At 42.6% G+C, this 27,008-nt stretch overlaps 1 protein-coding gene across 1 annotated transcript in view; it reads right to left on the bottom strand.

The window, feature by feature from the left end:
- Positions 1 to 27,008, bottom strand: part of LOC128304751 (furin-like protease 2) — a 203,896-nt gene that overhangs the window by 21,834 nt on the left and 155,054 nt on the right. The window contains exons 6-8 of the mRNA XM_053041984.1: positions 5,763 to 5,922; positions 1,256 to 1,559; positions 10 to 1,191 (exon numbers count right to left, since the gene is read on the bottom strand). Coding sequence (XP_052897944.1) covers positions 10 to 1,191; positions 1,256 to 1,559; positions 5,763 to 5,922 — 1,646 coding nt within the window. The remainder of the gene's footprint in view (positions 1 to 9; positions 1,192 to 1,255; positions 1,560 to 5,762; positions 5,923 to 27,008) is intronic.

The raw sequence follows: 27,008 nt of genomic DNA, 5'->3' as shown, positions 1-27,008 counted from the left end.
TCCACATACTTGTCCAATCGATAATGTTTACAGGCAACGCACTGCGTTGGGCCCTTGCCGTAGCATCCCTGCTGATCACACTCGGGGTCACAATCGTGCAACACCACCAGCTTGTTGTTCGAATCGGCCATCACGTTCTCCCGCTGTGCCGTCGGAATGTTGTGCCCGTTCAGTGTGGCCACCGTCTTGTCGATTCCACTTCCGGCCGCACTGAACAGGTTCGGATAGTTCATGAAGTTGTTGTACAGATCGGACTGATAGTAGGCGGCACCGGCTCCACCAAGCGAACCCGCCTGCTGGTTGATGTCCGTTTCGGTGGGAAACACAAACGGATTCAAACCGGAGTAACCGGCCGCTCCGGTGCGCGTACCCTCTGACTTCAACCGAATCGGGTTAGTTTGGGTGCCGTAGAAGATGAGCTGCCATTTGGACAGAATGCCCGGCTGGCTGACACGGCGCGGCCCTCCGTTCAGGATCTGGAGCGTCCAGCGGCCTTCAGCCCGTTCACCCCAGAAATGTACGCTCAGGAACGGCCAATCGTCAAAGTTGGATTTCGTAATGTCACGCGGTCTCTCGAACAGTAGCGTGGAGGTCGTACCCATCGGCGAGGTGAGCAGGATGCGTAGGTTACCCCGTGGGAAAAATCGCAGTGTGATCTTACACTGGACATGCTCCAGATAGCGGACCTCATTCACCGTACCGGCACACCCATTCACATCCATGTGCGTTTGGAGCGTGTAGCCGACGGACACCTCGATCGGACGATCTTCGTTGATCTCACGCGATTTGCAGATGTGCTGCGACGGTACGGCGGTCCACTGCTCGGCCAGACTTACCATCGCTCCCGCATCCATCAAGCCGTAGCCAAATTTGTGGCTTACCTTGCGCTTTACACCGTTCAGTATCCAACCCGGTTCCTTCTCGAGCGGATCGGAGCGGGACGTCAGCACGACGAGGTACTGCATGTCACGCCAGGTTAGCGACGGGTTGGCTTCCAGTGCGAGTGCGGCTATACCGGCGGCCAACGGTGCTGAGGCCGAAGTTCCCGTGTGTTCTACCGTGCAGATCCGATCGGGACGCAACGATCCATCCATATCGACGGTGGCAACACTCTTGTCATGCCCGGGCGTACCTGAACTGTACGTGGTTGCTAGCGTAGACGAACATTCCTCCAGATACCACGGTTTATAGCTGCACGAAACGAAAGCAAGAGCGTCAGAACTGAATAAAGGTTTGACGTAGCTAATGGACTTACCCGCCCTGCGTGGCGCTGGAGATTGAGAGGGTGAAGATGGAGTTGGTGTAACCGTCGCAGTTGCAGCTGTCGGTGTAACGGCCACCGTTACCGGAGGCCCAGATGAATATCGACCCCTTACCCTGTCGGCCGCTGGTGACGCCAAAGATGAACGCACGTCGTGCCAACGGTCCCGGCCCATCCACCGTTGAACCGTCGTCTTCCGGGCCCCAAGAGGCACTGTAGATGTCGATGTGGTCCGGGTTCAAACCGAGTGCTTTCGCCTCTACCGCATCGTTTACCGTACCGTCCAACATGCGTACACCTGGATCGAATTGAAAAAAAAAACGATACACACAATTTGATAAGACATATTAGTTTCGTACTCTACAAACGTCTGTACGCACTTGGTACGCCAAACGTTTTACGAGCGAATTCTACCGAATGACGTCTTGTGTTACTTTTCCTAGGGAAAAAAAAACGTACGCCCTAACCTAAGTAGATCATGTTCGAACAAAAAAAAACAAAATTCCCACCTACAAGCCAATGAAGAGATAAAAATAAATTCGCTTACGAGTTATGACATACTTTTTGCTTTCTGTCCCACGAGAAATTCGAGGCATCTGTATGGAAACCTTTCCAGCACAAGAGCAAACTAAACTCCACTGCGTTGCTTGGTGCCGTACACAGGGGTTACATATTTTTGCACCTCGACAAAGGATAAGCAAGGTGATAAGAGGTGGCAGTGTGATCTGCCATTGGTGAGCAAACCGATACGGTTGTCGACGCACGCAAGATGTATGCAAACGCGATAGCAAATAGCGCTGTGCTGAATGCAAAGGGGAAGAAAGAAAGAAGCGCCCGGATCCGATCCGGTAGACAACCGACCAGCGGGACGTCGAACAAATTGGAAGAAATATTACGCGACGCACCCGAATGTGGGTGAAAATATGCGAGGTGCAGAAGAAAAATGTGATACCATAAAATATGTAATCTTCTCGTGATAGGAATTTCGTAGCAGGGTGTTTACGTTCGATCGATGTTGTTTAAACAATTTGTTTACCTTCTGTTTAAGGTTCGTTTTTATGCAATGGTTTTGAAAGCTAGTTTTCCTTTAGAGAAGGTGTTTAAGAAGTTTTTCTAGAAGTTTGTAAAGCATTTGGAAACAAAAAATATTTATTTTAAATAACAGGTCGGCTGATAATTGTTTGGCCTAACACATAGATCGCGGTAGTAGATTTATATCCATATCATATTTCGTTTGTACCAACCTTCAAACGAATTCTGTCCAAATTTGACAGCACTCGGGCCACAACCTAATGAGCTAGAGCATTTTGTGTGACGCAACTTTTGTGTTTTGAGTAATCATGGAATAGAAGGAATTTCGCGTGCTGATAAAATATTGGTTTTTGAAGGGAAAAAATACAATCGAAGCTAAAAATAGGCTTGATGAAGAGTCTTTGGACACTGCTCCACCAAAATCAACCATCAAGTATTGATATGCTAAATTTAAATGTGGTGAAATGAGCCCTTAGGACGGTGAACACAGTGGACGCTCAAAAGAGGTGGTTACAGAAGAAAACATTCCACAAAACTATTAAAAGCAACCGTAATGTGAAGTTTATCGAGATAGCTGACACCCTAAAGATGTCTAAGGAACGCGTTGGACATATCGTTCACGAGTATTTGGCTATGAGAAAGCTCTGTGCAAAATAGCTACCGTGTGAGTTCACATTTGACCAAAACCAACAACGAGTTGATGATTCGGAGCAGTGTTTGGAGCTGTTTGAGCGAAATAAATCCGAGTTTTTGCGTCAATTTGTTACCATGGATGAGTCTTGCCTTCTCCACTTCACTCCAAAGTCCAATAGACAGTCATCCGAGTGGACTGGACACGATGAACCTGCTCCAAACCGGGGAAAAACGCTGCAATCAGCTGGCAAGGTTATGGCGTCAATTTTTTGGGATTCGCAAGTAATAATCTTCATCAATTATTTTGAGAAAGAAAAGACCATTAATTGCGACTACTATATCAAGTTATGAGTTATACTTGGGAGGACGAAATCGCCAAAAACCGGTCACATTTGAAGAAAAAAAAGGTTTTGTTTCATCAAGACAACGCACCGTGCCACAAATCAGTGAAAACAATGGCAAAAATGCATGAATTAGGCCACGAAATGCTTCGCCACCCACTGAATTTCGTAGATCTGGCTCCCAGTGACTAACTCCATTTCTCAGATCGCAAAAGGATGTCATCTGAGAAGAAATTTTCGCCGGAAGAAGCGGTGATCGCCGAAACAAAGGCCTTTTTTGAGGAAAATGACAAATGCTACTACAAAAATATTAACCAAAAATTGAAAACCGGCTATAATCGGTGTAACACCCTTGAAGGGATGTACGTTAAATAAAAGAAATAATTTTGAAAAACAAAATGTGTTACTGTCCTAGGCCAAACAATTCTCAGCCCACCTGTTAGTACAAATGCACTCGAACAATTATTGCTGCAGACGGGATTCATCTGGTAGCGTGCTAAATTTAATTTCTTCGCGCATTATTTCCATGACCACAGTAAGGACCACTCTGTTTTCTCTTGAAGCTTTTTTTCCTCTCTTGCAAGGACAGAATACACATACAAGGACGCAGACGCAAAAGGAAAGATAATCAAACCCGCCCCAAATATACCGTGGCAAAAGGAAATCCAATCAAATCCATTTAAAATTGATCAATAGTGATTGATACGGTCGATTTACCGGGGGAATAATCCTAACAAGGCACAATCGTCCGTCCTTGCTCGGCCGAAAAAAAAACATACTCGAAAACAGTGCGTTTTTGGGGGATATACCGAAAAAAGAAAGCAAAAGAAAAAAAACCCGACTCCAACTGCCCACAGGTAGTACACGAATTGGGACACCCATTTGTTCCAGCTGCTTAACAGTAATCTGATCTTAGGAGTTTGATAAATCGTTTTGACCGGACCCCAGCAGCAAACATTCTTCGGGTTAAATGAACGAAATTGATAATGGAGAGAAATGAGTTTCGTTCGCGTCCTGTAACGCGCCCTTTCCTTCCGATGCGCGCCAATACGATTGCGTGAACATTTCATCAAATTTTTATTACAACCGCTCGTGACACGTCGTCGGAGGAAATGGAGAAAAATGGTGTGCATGTGTGTTCCGAGTCTGGTGTGCCAGCTCCATTTCGAATGGTTTGGGTGTGGCAGACATGTGTAGCAAAAAAAAAAAACCCCGTACACGCCATAAAATGTACTTCGTTCGTACGAAGCAACTGCAAAATATTTAATCAAAATGCCTATTACTGCGATGTTTTCTATGCTTAGGTGAAGAATGGAATGGTAACGCTCTGCCAGTGTGGTGGAATGCTTCGCTCAACAACAATAGCAAAATATAGGCAGCACAATTTTTACGTTTATAGGTAGCACATAACTTTCCTCGATAAGGGCATGCTTTCCATGTACCGAATTCCTTGATCAATGATGGATGAGTACGGGGAGGGAAAATGGGACACAGCACATAAAAAAGATCCTCTTTCTTAATATGTATCTTGTTCACATTTTTACCTACATTTTATCCCAACTGAGCTGTTTATACAATACAACATACGTGGCAAAACTTTATTATCTACCTTCGTCAAAACTTGGACCATCCCCCAGTTAATCATTCATCGTTATTGGACGATTAGATGTGCGATGCGATTCTTGCTGGGGCGATCGTGCATGATGAATGGACAAAATTTGTATTCCACAGCATGTTACTGTAAACTTTTCTACTTCAGCGGTACAATTCGAGACCCACTGAGTGAGATTCAGTGTATGTGCTCTCGCGCTATGCAATGATCGATCGCCGTTGTTATATAAAAGAAAAAAACTGTGCCATAAAGTGTCGAAGCAAAGCGTGGCAAAAATGTACAAAGATTAATCGCACCCGTGATGGATGTGCAACGGTGCACTGCTTGTAGTGTTAATAGTTGCAGCAGGTTGAGAACGATTTTGAAACATTAATTGACAGCTGTATCCCTTTTTTCCTTTTTCCATTTTCTCCCTTTTACTGTACTGTCCTGTTTTACGAGCCGTGTCATGTGTTATTAAAATATTAAGTTTCCAACAGGAACAAAAGCTTTAAAATACTACACGTAAGCTTTCCCAGTTGCTGAGGGCTGCATTTTATGTGGGAAAGTGGTAACGTGATCAACCGATAGGTGAAAAACGCCATATAAACACACACAAGCGCTTTAAAAAAACGCCATTGCTTTTTGGTAAAGTAAACCCTGCAAATAAAAAATCTCCATAATGGACATTTATTTTCTCCAAACAAAACGGAATAAAATGGCACCAAAAAAAAAAGGATGCCCATGGCACAGCGTCGACATGCTTTCATTAGGCTGTGTTTATCGTTCAATTTAACACACAAAATGAAATGCAAACTTTACGGCATCTACTAATTCGTTACCTGTTACACCACCAAAATGGGGGTTTGTTTCGCATGGGGCATGATCATTACTTTCTACTTACCACCAATGCTTGCGTTGTACGCCACACCAACACCACAGTACTGGTTGAAGGCGACGGCCGCTACCTCGCCAGCACAGCGCGTTCCATGCTTGTTGTCACCGTTATCGCGTGGCATCGGGTCCGAATCGTTGCCGTTAATATCATACGATGCGTCCGGATCCTGTGGAGAAAAAGACAGTGAAGCATATAGTAGGTAGAGTTAAAAAACACGACGACATAAATATCCCAGACCGGGTAGAGGTATGGAATGATTAGTAAGACATATAAGCTAATATAATGTGGACTTGAATAGATCGATTTTTGCTAACCCTCGCCTGGTTCGACGTGAAACGGGATACAGCAAGTGGGTGTAATTTTGTATTCCATCGATTGGAATAAGAGACAACAAACTTCCTGCTTGGCCAGAGGATTTTCCTACAGCAAACCGAAGCGTATTCTTTCGTGACTGTCCCTCACCATTACTTCTTGGAAGCGCCAGGTTGTCATTGTCGGATATGGGCAACTTTTCCTACCGAAAGTGCAATAAATGTATAGTTAATGCGATGGGCTATCGCTTCTAGTGATTATTGATGAATATTGAGCGATAATGCTCGCCGCATCGAGGCAGGAAGGATTATACGCAACGGAATACAATCGATACAGCACAAATGGAATGTAAATCCGGTCTGAATACAAAATCACGGATCACGGAAAAAAAAACGTTGAAAAACGACATTGAAGAGCATTGTTGTAGCAAATGGTACAAACGATTGGAACTTTATGTATCAATTTATATGAAAAGATGAACATTATATTGTCATTGAAGGGACAATATTATGTACAATTGCTTTAACAAATTTAATATTTTGTGTTGCAAGTTTGAGGATTTAAGAATATTTGATATCAATTTTGAATAACGAAGTTACACTTGAAGGAGTAAGCTCATCGCCAGTCGATGACGCAATTTCTCATGGCCAAAAAAAGGTCTGCTCAAACAAATGATCATAAAATCTGTAGCGAGAATTGTTCGAGAACCTATTCGAGTACATTTTTCCATTAGGTAGTCAAACCACGTCTAAGTCTTAAATGAGAATGTAATGTTTGCATTGGCCAGTTATATTCAATTATCACCTCTCAGAGTCGGGGTCTCTTGGAGGGCCGTCACTCAGCTACAACCAAACCTGACACAAACCCTTGCTCAAATTACACTGTTCGCCAAAATGTGTTATTGCAAACATTTAGTCATTCTGGCCATTCAGCGTTGAAGAAGAGATTAGTAAGAAGATTTGTGGAATAATCCAACGCATTTTCGGTGCGAAAGACATTCGACCGGACGCACTGACGACTTCCGTTCAAGGTGGTCCAATTCTACGAGCGTTACGTACATGTAACACCTTCACGGTCCCAAACGCAAAACACATACACCTGTCTTACGGTAGGCGATGCGTTGCTTGAGGTTTTTGGCGTAATTACGTGTCCTTGCTCGGCCGTTCTTACGAATCCACTTATTGTAGATGCCAGACGGTAGTGTAGTGTGCACAACTGTGGCCACATCATGCTCGGAAATGGCAGCTTTCTCACTTTGCTATTTTCAGCCTAAGTTCACCCTTCCCACACAATCGATAGCTCAGCCGAATATTAGTCTCACTGGCGCTATTAATTTTCATAATTACGACCTCAGCTCTAGGGGCGGTGGTGGTGCAAAACACCTTTTACCATCCAGGAGCGGCAGGATAAAGGGCCCTAACACCTAACACCCGACCCCCGACTTCCGATGCCCGTTAGGTGGGATGGGATGATAATAGTGATGTTTGTGGTGCGGTCAGAAACAATGTTGGTCGAAAATGCGACGATACGATGGCGGTATCGTTTTGTCAATGTGTTCGCCCAAGCGCTTTGCCAGACCAGACCAGAGCGGCCAGAAGGTGCCTATTAGTGGCCATCACTCTTGCTGACGATGCGTCCAGTTTCACCTCGGAACGGGTCCAAAGGTGGTTGCCGGGTGGCCGGGTGAGAGGAAGTGATTTAAGCAAGACGCTTCCAGAACGGCCGGAACCGAAGCACAGGCCGGAAGGCACTGCATCGTACGCTCGGGTGTTGATTTATGGTAACGTAATAATGTATTATTTGAAACGATCGTTTGAACAACATGCTGCCACGTGACCTCGTGGCCACGTTGCGCGATGCATCGGTGTAGGTGGTATTAGTTTTACCTTTTTTTGTTTTCGACTGTCTTGCGGATAATGAACTAGAAATTTCGCCATCTCCGTTTATTCAAACGTATTCTCATTTTCATTTGAAGCGAAAAACATTTTCAATTGCATCGAAAATAATACCTTTCTAACTGAGGGCGAATGATAGGAGCGACTCCCTTCCCGGCATGAATGAAAAGTTTATTCGACTGTTGGGTTTTATCTTCCTATGCCGACCTACCCCCCCTCTGCAACTGCACAATATTGGAAATACTTAATATGGTATGCAAATTTTCGTGCTGCAGAGCAAAAGAAAATAAGCTCAGCATTGGCCCACAGTAGGAAGGGCATAAAATTCCACCAGGCAGAGCAAGAGCAGGAGAGAAACGACGGTTGTATCGAAAATATGCAAACAAAGTAGTCCACGGTTTCTTGCGGTCTTGAATTTGTTTTATTTTTATTATTTTTTTTCACTTCCCTGTACAGTCTGATTGCGTTTTGCAAGCGTTGATAAAAAGAATCGTTTAAACCGAGCGAACGACGGCGAACGTTTTTTAGCGGCGAAACCAATTCCGGTCTGATTTTATACTCCGTTCTCGGCTGGTTCCTTCACCGCCTACGGACAGGTGAAAGTGATTTTCGATATTGGATGAAAGCGGCAGAAACTTTTTCACGACTGAAACATGACAGGGTGAGGCGGACGATAAAACCCTAACACATTTGGTCCGCAACCGGGGCCGAGGGTATGAGTGCGGGGCGCGCCCATGCTTAAGGAGAATATTCGAAACGATAAAATAACAGCCGCTCGGAAAAATGAAGCGAACTTGCGTTCGATTTTGCAGCAAGTTTTGCACACGTGAAATTTGGAAACTAGAAGCCCAGGGAAGGGAAGCAGCTGAAGAGGAGTTTGCTGAAACATGAATGAGTGTAAATTAAAAAATACTTTTCATGTTTTGCGAAATTTTCAGCATAATGTTTCCTCCGGGCATGTTTTTTTTTTGCACTTTCCACTTTTTGGCTGCATTCCACGCGCGCTATTGATTGTAACGCGATTGATTCTTATCGCGTAGCGCTTACGCTCTTCAAATGTGGTGGTAATAGACGTGTACATGATTTGCATACAATTTGTGCGAAATTAAGCAGTCAAAATGTTGCGCCCTTCAAGAGTTCAAGTGAAATAAATGTTGGCGCAGAATGTGGCGCACAAATTCTTGAAGCGATGAAGCGAAATACATCACGTGCTGGGGGAAAGTTTTATCAATACCATAACGAGAATGTGAACAAGCGTACTCATACATTATATTACGTGAAATGAGAATTGTATGAATGATTTATTAGATCGTACAATATTCCGTCAAAATGATTGCGCAAAAGAAGTTTAATTACAGTATGTTAAAAAAATGGCCATGTACAAAAATTGACAATTAAATAAATGAAATTTATCCTGCCAAGCGGTGCGTGGTACTGGAGCAAGAAAAAGACCTCTATCCATTGTTGTCCTGTGGCCATTTCAAATAAAGGTTCGATTGGAATCACTGCCATTCATCAATCGTTGCGATTGCGATGTAGAATGCGAAACCCCGCGCAATGGTGGTACGTAATGGAAAAATCTCCCCCACTACAGCAGATGTGGGGACGGCAACGGGCAATTTTCACCTCCAACAATGGTTACTTACAGCAAAGGCTGATCAATGGCTCAATCAACTGAAGTCGTTGCAACAGCTGCAGCATCGACACGGAACAAACGGAACACAAACAAGTAAAACCCAACACATTGTGCATGAAAAAGCTGTGTAACGATAACTAATAATGGATCGGTTCTAACGTGAGCCACTTAGCACATACATAGTGGGGAGTTGGGAAGAGCAAAACAAAAAAAAAAAGAATTCTCCATTGACTCCTATTAAACCTTAATTTCAAGTGAAGAGCAACATGAATTGTTCGACATGAAAGCCCGGAAGGAAACATGGTTCAGTTGTTTCGATGCAATGCAATGCCATGGAACGCCATACTACAGTTCGTAACATAACTATAAGATCATTGGTTTTGTTTAGATTGAAGGGAAAATGTGATAAGATAGATATTGGAATGATATTCTACAAAGTTGTAATGATTAAGCGCGAATATAATAATCGTTTTAATAAATTTAGCATAATTTACAGCATTACGGTAATGAAACTAAACAATTCCCACCAGTAAATTCCGCAGCCGTTGAAGAGTAAAAATGAGTGCACAGTCGAGAGCAAAGCAATTTTGTTTCTAAGATATGAGATGTTAAAAAGAAGAAAAAGTTCAAAAAATTAACAGACACGAAATTACGCTTAGGAAGAAAAAAAACTCAGCAAAAATGTCAATAGCCAAATTGAGCATAGCAATTATGTATCTGAATAAATGTAACATAATTGTGCGTAAAAGTATGCAAAACCTATATGGTTTCATAGAATGTCTATTTTATGCATTATTCATCCATTATTATATATTATTGTAATTTAACCTCAAAACTATATTGGCCTTTTAGTTATGCTACGCACTGTAGTAGGATTAGTGACCGATTGAAACAGGAGTAAGCATGCTGGGAAGGTCAACTAAAATCGTTTGGACAAAGCATACAACAGGACACGGAAAATGGGAAAAACACTACTGTGACCTGGGAAAAAAAGTATAACAGAAGCATGATTATGGACAATGTATCTGAAAAAAAAGGTTACGATAGAGAGAGCGAGAGAAATAGAAAAAAAGTGAGGGGGAGAGAGAGAAAGAGGGACAAAAAGCAAACAGGAAAATAAATTATAAACAATCTATCATACTTTATACACGAAACACATCCGTTTTTGAACCAAACGAATCCTAGTGCCGGTTGCCATCGCTTTTCCAATCGTCCGTACACTTTCCTGCCGGCGCACAATAGAGCGGGAGGCGAGGCGAGCGTACCAGTAGTCAGCACAAAATTCAACAGTGCCGGAGTCACAGCCGGTTTTTGCATTTCCAAATGACAGAAACAAATTGAGATGACCGAAAGAGTGCTGTTTGCTTTGCCCGTTACAAATTCCCTCTTTTTCTGTTGGTGGTGTTATGTGCAGGTACTATCGCATGCAACTTTTCCCAGCTTTTCATCCGGCAATGGAATAGCCGTCCACCGAACACATTTTGCCACGGGACGGCTTTCGGTTTCGCTCTGGATGCAGCAGTAGGAGTACAAAAACTCCCGGGAAAAGTAAAGAAATTGAATGCATCCGTGTGCAAGTGCAGGAATATTAATGCTTTTTAAACAAATTATATCGCTCACGTAACTTCTCGCTTTCCGGAGCGAGCGCCAATTTTTCATTTGCGCTTTCTTTCGCAGCCTGCAACATCATCATCATCATCATCGTAGGAAGCATCGAAATTGCAGCATTGTTTCGTCTGCATGTCTGCATGGTTCACTCACAGTTGCAGCAGAAAGTTTGGTGCATAAGTAAAACACAAAACAAAACAAAAACCGAAATGAAACTATCGAAAAGTGCAACCACGTGTGTGTGTTGCAACCTCGTTTTGTTTTTCATTGTGTGTGTGTGTGTGATAGCGTGATGATAAATGACACTGCAGTCTTGCGATCGTCGGATTGCAAACACCTCCCTGCAGGCCTATTGTATCGTGAATAGCAATAAAAATTCATTTAATTCAGCAGGCTCCGTACCGCAGGAGCATGCCGTGTGCTTCGACGAAGTATTAGACACACTGACGATATTTATTTTGTAAATTAATTTCAATTTTGGCGATGCTACTGCCACCAAACGCTCGTTACGGGATCACGGATACCGATGAGTAATGCTGGTGCCCCTGTTTCCCATTCATCGTCGCAATCCATAACGGAGTGGAAATTTCATGCTCGTCGTTTAAGCATCGCAACGTAGAATGCCCTTTAATGTCACAGTATTTGGCCTTTTCACAAGGTTTCCTTGTGCCTGGCAAGGAGGGAAAGGGGGAAAAAGGCGGTAGGCGATACCTTTGAGTACACCGTTTAACCTGCATTTCTATGTGCCCGACTTATTCGGATGCTTCAGACAGGGGAATGTTTTCCTCTTGGTTGGAGGGAAAAGTTGCTACCCCGTTGCTGGCAAGCGATCTAACCTGACCTAGGGATACCTTCTGACACTCCTTCTGGTTGTACTGCACACACTCTGGGTCCGACCACGGTTTGAGGCCAAGAAGAAGAACAAACCCAACAAAAATAGCACCCCAGCATACCGTACCGTTAAGCATCCATTTTATCCTCAAAAAGCGGAATGTGTTGTTGGAGTTGAGTAGAGAAAGTGCAGGAAAGGAATCCTTCCCCCTGCCGGTGCAAATGTTGTCGGCATGCACGTTCTTTTGCTTAGTTATGCTGCGATACCTGGGAACCGGACGCCTGGGCGGACCCCTCTGGATTGAGGCTGTCGTTTTCACATCGGTAGAGCGCATAAAAAGCGTATGTGCAGCAACCTTTTAAAGTCGGTATTTGATCTTCACGTGCGGATCTTAATTCAGTCGTTTCGTAGTGTGGCTCTCCGGAAATGGGGTGCTTAAACTAACCTTATGTTTTCTCGTGCCGTACCACCTGCGGAACGCATGCGTGCAGGAGGAGAAAGGTGGCGAGAAGGGGCGAGAAGGCACACTAACGGAGCCAGGAGGGTGGATGCATTGTACACCGTTGCATTTTCGTTTACGGTAATGATGCTGTGTGAGGGGACCACGGTTCGTCTTGCTGTCTAACGGAACTGTTCTTCGCAATGATGATGAAATGTTAGAGCGAGCTACCAGGAGCAGAAACCATGAAATACTACATGCGGAACTGCAAAAAAGCATTGCAAATGAATGAAATTTCCCTGCACTTTCATTCTAATTCAGTTGTGGAAAGAATGTTAAGGATGTAGTTGAAGCAAGAACATTTTGCTATGACTGAATATTTGTTAGAACAAAGAACTGCAATGCACTTTGTGTGAAAGGGCAAAGGTGATCAAAAACTGACGGGTAATTTATCAACAAATTTGGAAAGGAATTATAATCGTTATACTAACAGAAGTTTGAACTTTCCTACTCATATACCGATACTCCATTTCCTATGTGGATGATCTAAAAATGCGCTTTGTACTGTGTGGTCCGGTGTGGACGCAGCCACTAACGGAGGTATTATTTTTCATTCAATACAATGGACAACCAAAATACTGCTAACCGATTTCGTCTTTAAAGATATTTACGGTCAGTCTCGAACAAGGTCCATGTCTCAACAGCGTATATGAGTATAGGTTCTATACGATGCACAGCATCAACAGTAACAACGGGCGTTTAGAATGGAGAAGCTTCTTCAGGCTGTCGAAAGACCGGTTGGCACTTATTTCAACATTGATGCTATAGTGGATGTTGACTTTTGACCCAAGAAAGGTGAAAGGATGCTGGGTTTCATATGACAGGATCAGACAGGACTATCAAGCTAGACTATCTACATGGGGTTAAAATAAGCCCGATACGATACCACAGGGCAGTATATTGGGTCCCTTGCTCTATATCCTGTATACAGCCGATCTACCAGTGATTCCCGCAACAAGCCAGATATATGTCAATTAACAACAAACTTTTAGCGAATATTACATCTAAGCTAGGTTCATTTATATGGTCTAAAAGTGGACCCAGAATAGCTCTGCACCAATTAGCTCAAAGCTCAAAGCCTTACTAGTGAATAGACAACTAAAAGAAATGGAAAACGTTCCATACAGTAGCAAATTATTAAATCACATACAAAATCCACCATACATAGCAGACATTCCACAACAGAATCCGTGTATCAAAACTATTAAAATTGAGATGGCTTATCTAGCAGATGAGTTAATTAGAAACTCAAGCACAAAAGCAGTCCAAAAATCCATCAACAGTACAATTACAATACCACAAATAATACAAAAACAGCCCACATTGCAATGGCACAAGATATGGAAAAAACATCAATGATAATAAGCTTAGTTCTAGCGAAAGAAGTATTCTGTAAAAGTCGGTTTATGAAAGAATGTACACTCAGGAGTTAAAATTTAAATATAAAATGGTACAGCATCCTAACTGCGAAAATTGCAAATGTGTGGAAAGTATTGAACACAAGTTAAAGGATTGTAAAATTAGAAACAAAACATGGAACTAGTTTTGCCAAATCATTAAAGATCACGAAATTAAATTAATTTAAAAATTAAAAAAAAAACGAAAACGAAATTTAAAAAACGAATTACTTAATTGCCAATTTTTAGCAAATACGACCAGTGTGTTTTCAATAATGAATTAAATCAGAACGTTTCAAAGGATGAGCTAAAACAGCTGATAGGGTAACAACGGCATGGTGCATTAGTAGGAAATCCATAATGTAAGCTTATGTATACGAATAAGGTAATAAACTTTGAAGTATTGTTTTATAAAACAAAAAAAAGTAGTTAAGGGTAGAACTTTGGCACAGCTTCGCAACACCACCCAACGCTGTCTTAATGCCATTCATAATTGGATGACAACATGGAAGATTGCTGTAAATCAAAGTAAAACACAAGCGATAATAGTACCATAAAAACTAAAAACCCCAATATTTAAACCCCAATATTCAAATAACAGTCGCGGGAACTGCAATAAATTGGAAAAAAGATGGAAAATACCTTGGTATAACATTTGATCATAAACTAATATTTAGAGCTCACACTAATAACATCAAATTTAAATGTCTCACGTTAAGAAAAATATTGTATCCACTTATTAATCGTCGATCTCCTCTTTCTCGCACGAATAGAATAATAATTTACAAACAAGTCTTTATCCCAACAGTAACATATGGTATTACAGTTTGGAAATCGTGTGCTAGAATGCATAAAGAGGAAATATAATCATGTTTAAATAAGGTACTTCGAATATTAACAAATGCCCCATTTATGACTAGACTTACAGATCTATATTGTTCAACCGGCATAATGTCATTAGATGACTTGGTCCTTAAAATTACAGAATGTACAAGAAACGCGTTATTTCATTCCGAACATGAAATCATACGAAATATTTCCTTATGAATTTAACTAGTTTTAGTGTGTTGAGTTAGGCGTAGATTAAGTTTAAGATTAAGATATTAGTTGTTAGAATTTATGCAAAAGATCGTTAAAAAACGTACTAAACTGTAATTATCAAGCTAAACCGAAATGGCCCGGATGGTTCAAATAATGAAATAGAAATAGACGTTTAAAAAGCAAGAGTGCTGTATCTCGCGGAACTAAATGTTGTAACCGATTTGGGAAAAAATAAATAAAACAAAAACTAAAAACAAAAAGCCCGAAACGATGGCACAGTTGAAAATATTTTCAGGGTGCATCACCAAAAATGGAGAAGAAGGTTAAATTATGGATGGTTTATGGATGAATAATGGGATCACCTGTCAGTACATCACCTCTGCGAAAGGGTGCATTTGAGCAGGAGGTAACAGATAAAACTAAAACCATGTTTCTCTTTTAAACACACCCCCAAAACACTCTTTGGTGGCATCTTGAAGCTCAACAGTCGTTCAAAGCACCAGCATTCAATCAGTCACAGCATTAAAATAAGAAAACCATTTCGGTGATTGCGTGCACCCGGCTGAATGCGCAGCAAACAAAACCACGAACATTTTTTTCCAGAAAACTCACGCTAACCTACCCGTGCAGCGAAGTTTCGTTCAAAGTCTCAGCGGAAAAATACGCTCTTCAATCTGTTCAATCACGCTGCCACGCTGGGGAAAAAAAGGTATAGGACAGGCATCGTACCTTCCGACTGGGAGCAAATTTACGATACCCAATTTAAGACGAGTTTTGGGTGTGTTTTGAACACATTCCGGGCACTGGCACCATCCCTTGCCACGGATGCAATTGGCTAACGATATGCAACGTTACGGATGCAATTGTGCACCGATACATTCTAACGAGATGCGGTGCAACCGAACCGCTAGTGCCGAGTCGCGATGAAATCTGCTCGCACGCAGTCCGTCCGCAAACCACTTCAGCAAAGCGAAGGGAAAACGATTGGTACGATGCTTGGCCCAACACACACACTTTATTCGCATCACAGCTAAACGACTCCTGAGGGCTACATTGAGGTTAGATGAGCTTTGAGCCACTGGTGAACCAGCAGCCAGCTGGTAAGAAGCGGAAACAATCTTTTATATGGGCGGGGAGTAAAAAAGAACCAACCAAACTCCTCGCAAAAGGATATCCTCCCGCACGGGCAAAAGAAGGGATGTTTGTGTGCTTTTACTGAGTTTGGTTCACTTGCGCCAAAATAACAACAATTTGCAATCAAAGCAAACAAATCCTACCCACGAATTGGGGGTGGGGGTGGGCGCTGAAGTTGGCTGCCGGCTGGCAACGAACGCTGCATACGGAATCAGACAAAATCAGTGGTAGTGTACGTTCAACAGCGAGCTACAATAACATTTCGTTTGCCACTAGCCGTGCTTGCCACCCACCATCCCTCAGCTCGCCCCTCAAAAGCGCCCTGCTGCCGATAACCGGGTAGGTCGAGTATCCCCGAGCAGAAGGACGGATTGGAATTGGAGTTCAAGCAAATCAAACCCCGTTCCGGCCGTGAAGCTCTGATTCGATTCTCACCGGTTGCTCGTCTTCATTTTCCCAACAATGCAACATTACCGAAAAACCCCCGTACGTTGCGCTTGCTTTGATCGGATGAATGAATTTTGCCCGATTTTCGTCATTCACATTGATATTGACAAGCCGAAGGGCGGACCTTACCGATGCTGATGATGGATGCCATCACCGTCGGAAAGCCGTATCGTATTGTTGCGATTTGCTGGCAACCGGCACTACTTTATAGTAGCATGGTCATTTGCATGGTGGAAGGGGGGGGGGGGGGGGGGGGGGGATTTGGGTTGAGATACCAAAATGGTGAAAGGCGCTGTCAAAGTGTACTTTGAATTTAGAGTTTGAATCGGATTTCTTCACTATTTTTCCACTTGGTTGGCGGCAGAGGTGGGTTGATGGTCTGAATTGGTTACAATCAGGATTCCCACCCATCCATGGTTGGTTGAAAAGTTGTTCTAATCAATTGTGGGAAATAATCTGAAGCTAGATGTAAATTGGAAAAACTGTTACTGAAAATTCAGTATGAAAACTTGAATAAAGGGTGCCCCCGAAAGTATAAGCACGATTTAAAAGTTAGACAAAAAAAACCTGTTCCCGAAACTTAATGTTTATTTAATAAATAGAATTGGTGGAGTGTTCTGTACTATTTTCCAAAAAAAAAAAATGTAATCGTATACCAATGATCGCACTTTTGATCGGACGCCTCCCATCAGGTTTAGCACAGACTTGTCCCGAACGATTTTCGACACTTTCTTCCAGTCTTTACAACTCGTACAGCTTCCGAGCCCGATATTTAACGCATGCGACCTGTTTTGTACTCCGTTTCGGTTTCTTTCGTTTCTTAAACGTTTTTAAATTCAATCTTGCCTTGGCACGTTGGATGTTACTGTTCGATATGCCCAATTTTTGAGCCACATCGCGAATGGAACTTTCCTTTCTTTGCTTGAACGCTTTTGCTATATCCCGGTCCAACCGCTGATCGACAGGACCAGGATTTTGGCCACTTTTCGGCGCATCCTCGAAGCTGGACTCCTCCCGAAACCTTTTGGATGGCGGTTCGTACGGCTCCGATACTCAAACCTTCCTATTTCGCTAATTGAATTAGCGAAATGTTAACACTCGAGCACCATTTGTGCAGAATGCTTTTGCGCTTTTCGACGGAAATGCCTCGCCTTTTAACAGACGCTATTGAAAAAAATAGTTTTAATGCACTAGCTAGTAGCTCTGAATGTAAACAATCAAGCATATCAAGAATCAGCTGTTTTACGTCATCTGTTTGCTAGTTACGTCATTTAGAAATTGTGCTTATACTTTCGGGGACACCCTTTAAATAAATAAATAAATAAATAAATAAATAAATTGCTTTCTGAGCATTATCACGCAAAATTACGAACAGTAAGGTGTGATTTATTTAACTTTTAGTTAACACTATGTACGAGTGTTCAACATTATTAAGCACTCCGGACGATTTCAGAATCATCAATTGTATGTTGAAACATTATCGAACATATCGGTCATCAATCATACCTTGGGACGGTGTGATGAAGAAATTATTTGAATCCCAAACAACGGTTTTATCGAAACGTGCCGGAAATGAACCGTAAACAGCCGATTTTTCCAACTGCCATTGCCATCTGGGCGGGTATGACGAAAAACTGGATTAGTGTTGCATGTGTCATCGGTCATGCTTTAGCCAAAAACCGAATCATGTAGCAATTGTACGTGATTTGGTTCCTGTACGCACCGCAAAGACTTTGTCCTCCCGCAGAATCATTCAAAGACTAAACGGCTGAAAACCCCTCGATAGCTTATGATTGATACAGGTTAATCGCAATCCATCCAGCTGTCTTGCCTGGTTTGGTTTGTGGTTTATTATTCTTCCGAACCCCCATCGAACCCATCATAATTCACGAGCTCATCAACGATGGTGCCATATGTAGCCTGGCAACAGCACGAAGCTGCTGGTTGACCACATTATACCACCTTCGACCTCTTGTCCGGGGTTTGGCTTTTCCAAGCATCCAGCGGAACAAACACCATGCAGCTGACGGGTAGAATGGAATTAATGTATTCCAAGTATCGCATCTCCTCCAAGGATCCAAACGTTCGACTCCTGTTGCTGATACGATTACCACCATCAGCACGACGGCAGGATCAAGTGGCAATCCAAAGTTCGGCCAAGGATCGGTCCCGCGGGTGGAATGGATAAACGGCAGGCCTGCCCAAAATCGTATCGACATATGGAGTGAAATAATGCTTTTCCTGCCTTCCTGCAGTTCGAGAAGAGACGAGGTGAGGTAATGGACCGAAGCAGCTGTAGCAACTTCGTTGGATATCTGTTTGATGAAGCCTCGGACCTGACTCCCCGTTCGGAAGTGACCTGCTTCGCATAAACAACACCGGAGCCAGAACAGAATTATGATTGATGGTGAAGTAGAGCTTTCGTTTTCTTTTTTTTTGGTGCAGGCGTGTGTTTCGGTTGGAGTTCGGCATCGAAAGTAGCTGGAAAATAGATTAGGCCGAGGCTGAAAAGAGCCACCAAGACATGGGATCGTCTATCACGGAGCGTGGTAAAGTGTGTGTGTACCAAACACACGGGCCACGTTTTGCTGATGTGTGGCCGAAGTCGAAAGGCAAACAAATAGCACTAACTAACGCTACCTCCCGTGGGCAGCGGGCTAGTACAGCAGGGGAACTGGAAGAGAGATAACCCTGTTGAAATCTAAAAGCCTTCGGAACGGGCAAGAAGCAATGGATGCGGTATCCAATGGTACCAAAAAAGGGGGAAACGGGAAAGAAAACATTCATCTTGGCCGGCAAAAACAGCGACGCATATCCCAATAAGGCAGCAGGCACATGCTCGACGTTCCCTCTGGCATACGGGATCAAAACCGAACCAAAAACCCGAACCCCAATGCTAGCTGTCTGTCAAAGTTTGGCCTGTCGACGTTTTGCAAAGGAACCGCTACAGTTTATGCAGCCGTACATGTGTCGGATGTGTGGGATGCGGTGCCCGAAAAAGCTACACACACCAAAAAACCAAGACCAGAGCAACGGTTTTCCCAACACGCTTTTGCGCTCAATTTTCTCCCACCTGATTTCCGCAAAACCCCGTACCGGAAACCGGAACGGACGGACATGGGTCGGGGAGCGTCGGTCGGACAGCCCCTTCACCGTACCGGGAAAAGTGCTGGAAAAGCACCGGAAAGGCACCGGAAAAACGCACCCCCACACTCTTTACGAAGAAGGTTCGATTATAGTTCGTGAGAGAGGTCAACCGATGCTGGAATGGTCCGTCGTGGCGGCTGATGGGTGAAGCTAATTTGATAGTTTCGTTTACAGGACTTTTCGGTAGTTTCATTGATTGACTGACGAAACCTTTGGTGGCAAGTGTGTCAAGTGGTGAAGTGATGAAGTGAACTAGGGAAACAGCCGTCTCCGTGGGGCATCGTTAGAGATGGATCTATCAAACTATCGTTCAAGTTTTTGCTATGAGTAGTCATAACTTAAAACGATGCTCATCATATTTTATTGATTTCATCTTTTACAAACATTTAGTATGAGAGGTATTTAATGGAAGCTGACAAGCATTCTTGAGAATGGAAATCAATTTAAAAACACTTAACAAGCACTTTTCAGTTTGGCATCAAGAAGCAAACGATCTTTACTGGTAGTTGGAACATTATAAACCTTGCAGATGCGATCTAATCAATATTTTATTTAGATTTGTAAAATCACAAAACATATCGTACAGCAAGCGCAACACCCATTCGCTTGTAGTCTCCAGAGATGGTTATTGAACATTAATTTGAAAAAAAAATACCGATGACAAACCGACTAGACTCCCAACAATCGTACGGATGTATGCCCCACCAGCACCGTTCTCATTTGACAAAATTAAGAGGAATTCAATAACACTTATCTTTTCGAGCACATGCCCAGGTAGCGCCGCGTATGCTAGAGGGCATACGCACACGCAGGAGTTTCATTTATCTAAATCCGAACTTTTCTCATCCGAACTTGGAGCACGTGTCATCATCACATTCCCATTTGCGTACGACATCGCGCACGACGATCGGCGCTGTGGGGGAACGCTTCACATTCCGCTTCCTGTGCGAATGTGTTCGAACGTTTGGGCCCCTCAAGCAAACAGCTGCCAATGACGAGCAGCAGTAATGAGCATAAATTGAGCTGATATTGTGCTGGGTTCCGCCGTGTTTGACTGAGCGGGGTTTGCTAGATGACGGCGTGTGCATTGATTGAAAGCGAATGATGAAATGGCTTCAAAGTTGGGTAGGACGAATTTTAAAGTGAAGCAAAAACAGGGAAAGTGTAAGTAATGATTTGGTGCCCCATGCGCGATCGAAGCACTTTTTTGTTTACTTTTTCGTGCTAGAAGCATTGTTAGTGAGCGTCAAGTCGTATGACGAACGTATTGAAAAGAGCTTTCATATATTGAACCGATAAGGGGGAATCTGTTTGCAGGTTGTGATGTACCTATGTGTAGTTTAAACGAATAACGCTGCGTAATGCTGTAGTGAAGCTTTTTGCGACAGAAGGATAAAAGTGTTCGATTTCAAAGAACCTAACCAACGGCAAACGAAAAAGTAAAGAAAGGCTCATGTCGATATCGGATATGAGAATATCGCATGTGAGAAACGCACAAAGTTCGTCTTGTTGTTTATATTTTCTTACCAACCAAAAATAAAAAAATAAATTCAGAGAAAAACGTTTCAGGTACAGGAAAATCAAGCATATAAGATGCTCCCCTTTTGCTACCGACGAGAAAAAAAATGCGATAAATTTAAAGCATCTTTGAGGAAGTGCGCAAGTGAACGTGTACCTACTCGATAAAAATCTTCCCCTTTATTATTGTTTACCGCGTGACACCACGAAAAGGAAAGTAAAACACAACCATGTAAGACTGTGCCTATCGCTTTCCCTATTTGCAATCCGATCAGCCAAATAGCAAGGGAAGGATTAGACGTGGATGAAAAGGCTCAACAACTTTTCAACAACCGATAGTCTGTTTTGATAACAGCAACACCATTCGATAAGCTGCTCGCAAGTACAAACAATATGCAGATAAAAAAAAAACTACATTTTTGTACTTACCGAACGGTAACTTAGAACGTACTCCCCGCTTTACGAACCTGAATTCTATGAAATGCTACTGAGAGGTACATTATTCCGTAATGGGAAAAGGGGAATGTTAATCGCATGACAACAAAGAATGATTCCCCGAACTGTGCTAGATGTTTCCGTACAATCTTCGGTATTACAGGTGAAGAAACACCACTGGATGCACCGGAACGTGTATGCAACTACTCGCAGAAACAGCAAAAGCGTGGACTACTTGACCTGAATGGTACCCAAGAGCACACTATGCCTGGTACCGAACGGAGCATTAACGATCAATGTGATGCAATTTTTTCATACAGTTTACAGTGTGTGGAAGTTTTTATGTTTTGTACTGAAGTTTCTGTTTTTTTTTCATTGAAGAAATTGGAATGAGAAACCTTTACAATATAGTGCATTTAAAAGTTGTTAGAAAACCACTGGTTTGCTACCGAATTTGGTAAAAAAAGACTTCTTTTGCCGGACACGGTTATTACGTGTTGGCCAAAAAATTGATCTTTATTCTTGAGGTGTCGTTTATAGAAAGAGGCATCCTATGATCGGGTTTTCCCTTTTTTTTTTCTTCCTCCCCTACGTAGCTTTTCATTTTTCCCTAGCTCTCTCTGACAGGTCGTTGGGAACGTTTCACCCCAGGGTCTGTGTACGATAGAGGTCGAGAAATATAAAGCGATTTGACAAATAACCAAAAATTCGTTACACGTGATTTGACGTTTGGACGCCTTAGTCCATTCAAATGTTTTGTGTGTAGTTGTGTTGATTAAACGGGCCGGTCATAGAAACAAGATTTTTATTGTTTTAGATTTGGTTGGAAATTTGTGACGCTGATTTTCGATTTTAATCTGGAATAAGATCTGCAGATCTTATTGGCGATTGGTGTTAGGTATGATTGGTGTTCAAGGCAGGTGAGAAGGCAGAGAATCGGATTATGTAAAGCGATCATTTGGCAACGAGTAGGTGAGCCTCTTCACATGTGAGGAAGAGAATGAGGCTCATCATATCTCCCGGTTCACAGTACGACGTGAAAGTCCGGTACCGTGTGATCAACCCTTGGTTTCATAACACTAATAGGTGATGACCACACACCACCTTATAAGATCATCAAAAGTTTGCTGTTTTAACTAAAGGCATTCAAAACGAAAGAAAACTTAAACGACCAAGCTAATTGTGAAACTTTGCGATATAGTAAACAAGTAGGCTAGACGCAAGGAATCTTACACGGGCGACCAAACGTCAAATGAAATCCAAAATGGCGAACCTCTATCTTGGTTATTACTCGACCTCTATCCTATACAGACCTTGGTTTCACCCACTGTTGTAGTGTTCCCAACAATAGTTATGTTGTTGGATAGTTTCAAGCAATGACTTACTATTTTTTCTTGGAACAACAAAACAATTGCTGGTAAATTGTTTAGTATTTTGTATGTTACATATTTTAGTGTAAAGTTGCCAACTGCCCAACGGTATTCCTATTTATTGTACAAAAAAAAAACCCCATTACATGACCCTTCGAAATAACGGTACGAATATTCCAAAATAGAACCTCTTTAATAAACTGCTGCCATAAATAATCAACCATTTTACTGCTGCCCATAAACAGTCCCGCTGATTCAATAAAGCTAAATCTACCAGTTGCTCGTGCGCTATTGTCTTCGGGTGGGCGAAAATCAATTCACCAAAAAAAAAAAAACAAATTGAAAAGTCATTACAAAGAATTACGGCTTTGCTCAAGTGATGCATTACCGATTCCACAAAACATTCACCTACTACCGCCGATACGATTCACCGATACACGGAATCCAAAATCATTTAGCCCATGAAGAATGGAGCGACACGATAAACGGAACATGGTCCCATGGTAGAGGCTTTTGCTAATGAAATGGATTCCATCGTTAATCCGATTGGATCTGCAGACGAGGAAGCGAACAAACACCAACCCTTAGGGTGGGAGTCGCATCGATAAATCATCGCTTTGTGTGCTTTTCTTTTCGTTGGGGCCGCGCTTTTGCCGATCCGTAAATGTGCAATTGTTTATTCGTGTGCCTCCATGGTATTGTTTGGGTGTTGAGCTTAAGACAATTGTCACCGTTCAAGCGCGAGAATCAGTGCTCAAAATTAAGCGTTGCATCGTGCGTACTGTAACGTTGAAAATGAAAAGCAAATTTAATGCCACCAGCTGAGATGCCACGGTACGTTCGAGTCCACGAGTTCGTTATCTCACTTTTTCCTCTGGGATCCTGATCCATTCTCACTCAAAGTGGAAGAACGCGGTCCCTCGGTGCAAACGAGATGTGAAGTGAATAAAAATCGCGGAAAAATCGCTCGCTAGCTGAATAAATTTGGCAGAGTACGCTGCCTGGGTCGGAGATGGTTCGATCGGTTTCGTCGCCTTATCTGTCTGAACCTGTGCCGGAGCAGCCTTCCGCGAACGAGCGAGCGCTCAACGTGCCCCGCGAAGATGAGTTGATCCCATTTTCATCAATTCAAGACTATTTCGCGCCATTGGTCATGAATGGTCGGATGATGATGATCGGCAAAACCCGGGCACCGTGCGGTGGGCTTTTCTCATTTCGAAACCTTTTTATCATCCGGGCCAAACAGACTGGTTGCCGACGACTTCAAAGTGAAGCAGCACACGAGGCGGATGCGAAATGGGCTTCCTCGAGGGCGAGGATGGGGAATGACTTCACGTGCTCTGGCCGTACCGCTACACCACGGTGGGAATGTGGGGCATTTACATGGGTCTTAATTTGACAAGTATTAGGATAGTGGAATGAGACTGCGGAATGCGTACGATCGGTATGCCATCAGTGAAAAGGAATGGGAGCTATTTGGCAAATGCCGCCCGGACACGATTTCAAACACGCGAACGACGGTTTCGATCCACCGGGGGAAAATCGGTGCTGTGTGTACGGCGGAAATCCTTCGGAGGTTAATTTGAATAATGAGTTTTAGAGCTTTTATCGAATTTGGCGCTATTTTTGCAGGCGGGAATTGGCGACAAGCAGAGAATATAAGAATAAAAGTTCGTGGACACATTTGTTACGGCACCATTCGACGGGAGGGAGACGGAATGGTTGATGAATGGAATTTGTTCGTTTGTTGTGATTTGTCATTTTGGGGGTGGTCGGTAAGATCCTGGGATTGTAACTAGGAAGGGTTTCGGACGGGAATCGAAACATCAATTTTGTCAATACATGGATTAATGAAAATGCGACCAATAGTAATTCACAAAGGTAATTTAGGTGGAAAATTCAGAGTAGCTTATCATAAAAAAAATCACAATGATATCCAACGAGCTTTGAAATCTACATGAAAATATAAAACACTTCCAATTGGATATAATCAGCTTAAGCAAAGCAAGCTTAAAAATAAAACTTTCAAGGCTCCACGAATGAGTGCGAAACAGTCATTCGGAAGGAAAGGATAAATAGTTAAGGGCTCATTCAATTATTACGTAACGCAAAAATTGTCAATTTTCGACCCTTATTTATCTAGCAACCTTTTTTTTGCGTATTCGTCTTCTGCTTAATTCTCATTATTCATTTAATTTTTTGACTAACCTTTTTTTTCATAAAACACAGATTTAAAGGATCTAAAACACTGGCAAAAGTATAACTACGTTTCTTGGTAAACTAGATTTAGTGAATAAATTTCAATTGAACGAAGCTGGGAGTATATAGAACTTATATAGCTCTAGTACTTACATACGCCTGTGAGACATGGACTTTGTCCAGGAAGATGCTCAGAAGGTTTTTTGGCCCCGTATGTGAGGAAACACAATGGAGCGAACCTACCATCTTACAGCGGAAGCGTCCTACCAGAATCGGCCCCGGTGGGCTGGTCACGTCATGAGAATGATACCGGACGACCCTCTCCAAAAAACCGTTTTAGGTCGTCCTCATGGATAGAGGAGGCTTGGTAGGCCCAAATTAAGTTAGAGGGATGCCGTTGATGAATCCAACAGACATATCGGGATTATGGATTGGCTAACGACGGCGCTAGACTGTAGGTGGTTTAGAGGACTTCTGCAGCAGGCCAAGACCATGAAGTGCCAGAAAACTCAAAACTCAAACCCATTGTTATCATTGAACACCCAGTTGAACATCATTAATTTAGAATGTCAATTGAAAAATTGCGTTTGGTTAGGAAAAAACGGTTAAATTGAATTGATAAGCATCGTAAAATTCAGCACCATTAAAATCAACTATTATAGCTGGTATGCTGAGTTCAAACACGGTCATACAAGCACCGAGCACGATGTTGCACGTTCTAGTTGGCAAAAGTTATTTATTGTACCGTGAATGAGCTTCCGAGCACTAAATGATATCGAATAATTGACTGATGTATGGTTAATGATTGATGTATGATTATATGAAGCTCTTTACGATAGTGGATAACTTGGATGCATCATTCTGAGTCTGTTTAGAGCTTTTCTAGTTCAATGTAAGTTTTAGGAGTCGACGATGCTTGCTATGTGACAATGGGTGCAAACTGGATCCACTACAACACACAGGGTTCCAAAATCACCATCTGAGTAGACACCAGAAGTTATCAATGAGAAGAAGAAGATACCAAGAGACTCGACCTTTAAACAAACGACAAGTCGATAGATAACATGGAATTTGTATAAAAATCCCTTAAATAAGTTAATTTTTTTCAAAAATATACTATGAAGTGGAAATCGAAGTATAATCTTATTATATGTTACGTAACAAAAAGTAAAATCCCCCCTCTCCCCTATGTAACAAATCGTAACGCTGGTACTGACCCCCCCCCCTTTTCAGCGTTACGTAATAATTGAATGAGCCCTAAATTAAGTGTTTAACTGTGTAGCTTAGCACAACGGCATTAAAATCAAACTAAAACTTGAAAGAATATTGGACTGCTCATAAAAAACTATTATCATAAAAAAAAACATTTTAATTAAAAAAAAACTACAATTGTGTTTCTATTATGGTTAAAAGCTACATAATTAATTGATACTCATTCTAGCTATACCGTCAGCCAACATACGCTCCACCGGTATACGCCAATGGTACAAATATAATGGATTGAAATCCTTGCTACCACTATCCAAGCGCGGTTGGTACGGCAGGATTGATTAGTATCGATTTCTCTATTCCATCACCCCGATTGACGCACACAATCGATTGCGTTAGGGTGCTGTGGCGGATGTGAGCACAATTGACGTCCGATCGTCATGTGCGCTCGGTGTACTGAATGAGCGGAAACCACACACGGCGCTATACCATCCTTATCATTTCAACCGGAATAGCTCGAGGAAGTGCAACTTCCGGCCGCGTGGACAGGTCGCGTTTTAATAGGGTTCTGGT

Source organism: Anopheles moucheti, chromosome 2 (genome assembly GCF_943734755.1).
Source record: "Anopheles moucheti chromosome 2, idAnoMoucSN_F20_07, whole genome shotgun sequence".
In the NCBI taxonomy this organism is placed as follows: Eukaryota; Metazoa; Arthropoda; class Insecta; order Diptera; family Culicidae; genus Anopheles; species Anopheles moucheti.
This window is presented reverse-complemented; position numbering and strand designations above follow the sequence as displayed.